At 38.7% G+C, this 2,173-nt stretch overlaps 1 protein-coding gene across 1 annotated transcript; it reads left to right on the top strand.

The window, feature by feature from the left end:
* LOC133139451 (GTPase IMAP family member 9-like) lies at window positions 1-1,920 on the top strand. Its single transcript, XM_061259006.1, has 3 exons — window positions 1-102; window positions 671-745; window positions 929-1,920. Exons 1-3 carry the CDS (start codon window positions 63-65, stop codon window positions 1,849-1,851), a joined length of 1,038 nt encoding a protein of 345 aa, XP_061114990.1. The 5' UTR covers window positions 1-62; the 3' UTR covers window positions 1,852-1,920.
* The last annotated feature ends 253 nt before the right edge of the window (window positions 1,921-2,173 follow it).

Raw genomic sequence — 2,173 nt, 5'->3', positions numbered from 1 at the left:
AATATATACTTTTTGTTGCATTTCTCGGCACTCAAATCCTGAGACGCTAAGTAGCAGAAACGATGCAGAGAAGACACCCAAACCCCGAATTTAAGACTGACGGTAAGATATTTTTTTTCGTTGAGATTTTCTCTCTTGATTTATTGGCCTATTTTAATGTTGAGAAGTAGTCGACGACCACCGAGAGACATTTTTAGCATTTTTTACCGTGTGCTGAGAATGAGAAGGTTCTATCTGCGTCTATCTGAGAGTTTTGAGATATTGAGCTTCAAAGATTCCAAGATGAACGGGCTCCAACCAGATACGACTTTTGTTTTGTTTTTTCATACTTTTTAACAGCATTTTTGCATACAACTTCGTGCCTGTATTTAGTGCCCTATAAACAACGCTATTACGCTCACTCATTTTTTTCAAAAAGGTCAGAACCTCCTCATTTTCGGGTCACATTTCATCAAGTGCTGAAAAAAAGTTTTGAACAGGCACTGGTCTGGATATGTGATGCATAATCTCTGTTGTGTGTTCAGACTGTGAGGAAAATGATGTTCAGCACACATGAGTCTGTCACTTCAGAGCAATAGTTTGAATTGCTGATATCGATGATTTCCACAAAAGTTGTTTTAAATTGTGATTTGTTTGGTCATCTATTCCTCAACACTGGTTGCTATTGCAGACTTTCGTCACTGGCAAAGGGAGTTTAGTCAACAACAAAAAGTTGTGGATTCCCAGAGGCCAAGCCCACCAAGAGGTTATGTAAATTTTTGCTTTTGATCTGTAGCTTAAAGCCTTTATACTTTTCCTTGAAATAAGTACTAATTAAGTAATCAAAATGTTGGAAATGCCAGTTAGTAAATAGTTATAATTTCTCTAATTATGTTTGCTCTTATTCTTTTTATGTTGACTTCTTTATGTTGCCTCAATGTTCTTGTAGAGCCAGTTCGACGAATTGTGCTAATTGGAAAGACAGGACATGGAAGGAGCGCATCTGGAAACACTATCCTGGGATGCACCAGAAGAGAGGACTGGAAATTTAAGGTTACAACAGGCGTGACATCTGGACTGCAGCAGTGTGAAAAACATGAAGCTGTCAGATTTGGGAAAAGGCTTGTCGTGATTGACACCCCGGGGTTATTTGACACAAATTCAGATTGCACTGAAACAGAGATTGGGAGGTGTGTGTGTCTGTCTCAACCAGGCCCGCATGTCTTCCTCCTCGTCATCGGTATAAACACTAGGTACACTACGGAGGAGAAAGAAACCATTGAACATTTTGAGCGGATGTTTGGTGAGATGGTAAAGCCATACACCATCGTTCTTTTTACAGGGATGGACGAATTGGAATATGGTGGGGAGACACTTGAGGAGCGATTAAGTAGGGATGAACAGTTTAGGAATCTTGTACAGAAGTTTGGGAATAAATACCATGGAATAAATAACAGAAGACATGATGATGAACAAGTGAGGAAGTTTGTTGACAAAATAGAGGATGTATTGAACGACAATGAGGGGCATTTTTACACCAATAATATGTACGAAACTGCTTCCATTGAACTTCACAGGGAGATTGAAAACATTCTGAGGGAAAAGTTGCCAGATATCATAGACAGAGAGCAAAGAAGTAGGAGTGCTGAAGAGATTGATAACCTCTGGTGTGAAGAGGTTAAAGCAGCTGTAGAGAAAGCAACTTGCATCGTTGCAACAATTTTGAGAAATAAGGGATTCATATCAATCTTTGCTTTACTTGGTGCAGGGGCAGCATTGTGTGTGGCAGGCCCCGCTGTTGCTGCTATTGCAGCAGGGGCAGGAGTAGGAGCAGGAGTCGCTTTTGGCTACAAAAAATACTATAAAAAATAGGCATCAATGAACTGGAATATTTTCTCAGTGTTCTCAGAAATCTTACTGGGAAAATGACAATGACATTAATGAAACCTCCTTGGCAGCATGCATTAAAGTGAATCAATTCAGCAGTTATTAGTATTATTATTATTATTATTATTATTATTATTATTAGTAGTAGTGGTAATAGTAGTAGTACTAATAGTATTATTATATTGCCTGTTTATGCTTAAAGGGGGCTGCTTTTCTACAGCAGCTTTTTATTAATGAGTTATGTGCGAAACTTGTCCAGTGTGGCCAGCACTGTCAATATTAACAGTACAAACAGCGTGTTAATATA

This window comes from Conger conger, chromosome 10, assembly GCF_963514075.1.
Source record: "Conger conger chromosome 10, fConCon1.1, whole genome shotgun sequence".
In the NCBI taxonomy this organism is placed as follows: Eukaryota; Metazoa; Chordata; class Actinopteri; order Anguilliformes; family Congridae; genus Conger; species Conger conger.
This window is presented reverse-complemented; position numbering and strand designations above follow the sequence as displayed.

What these genes read in the sequence shown, in the direction of transcription:
- LOC133139451 (XM_061259006.1), top strand. Translation starts at nt 63, where the DNA reads ATGCAGAGAAGACACCCAAACCCCGAATTTAAGACTGACG. An exon ending in CCCCGAATTTAAGACTGACG is followed by an intron (nt 103 to 670) that starts GTAAGATATTTT and finishes TTGCTATTGCAG; the next exon opens with ACTTTCGTCACTGGCAAAGG. An exon ending in GAGGCCAAGCCCACCAAGAG is followed by an intron (nt 746 to 928) that starts GTTATGTAAATT and finishes ATGTTCTTGTAG; the next exon opens with AGCCAGTTCGACGAATTGTG.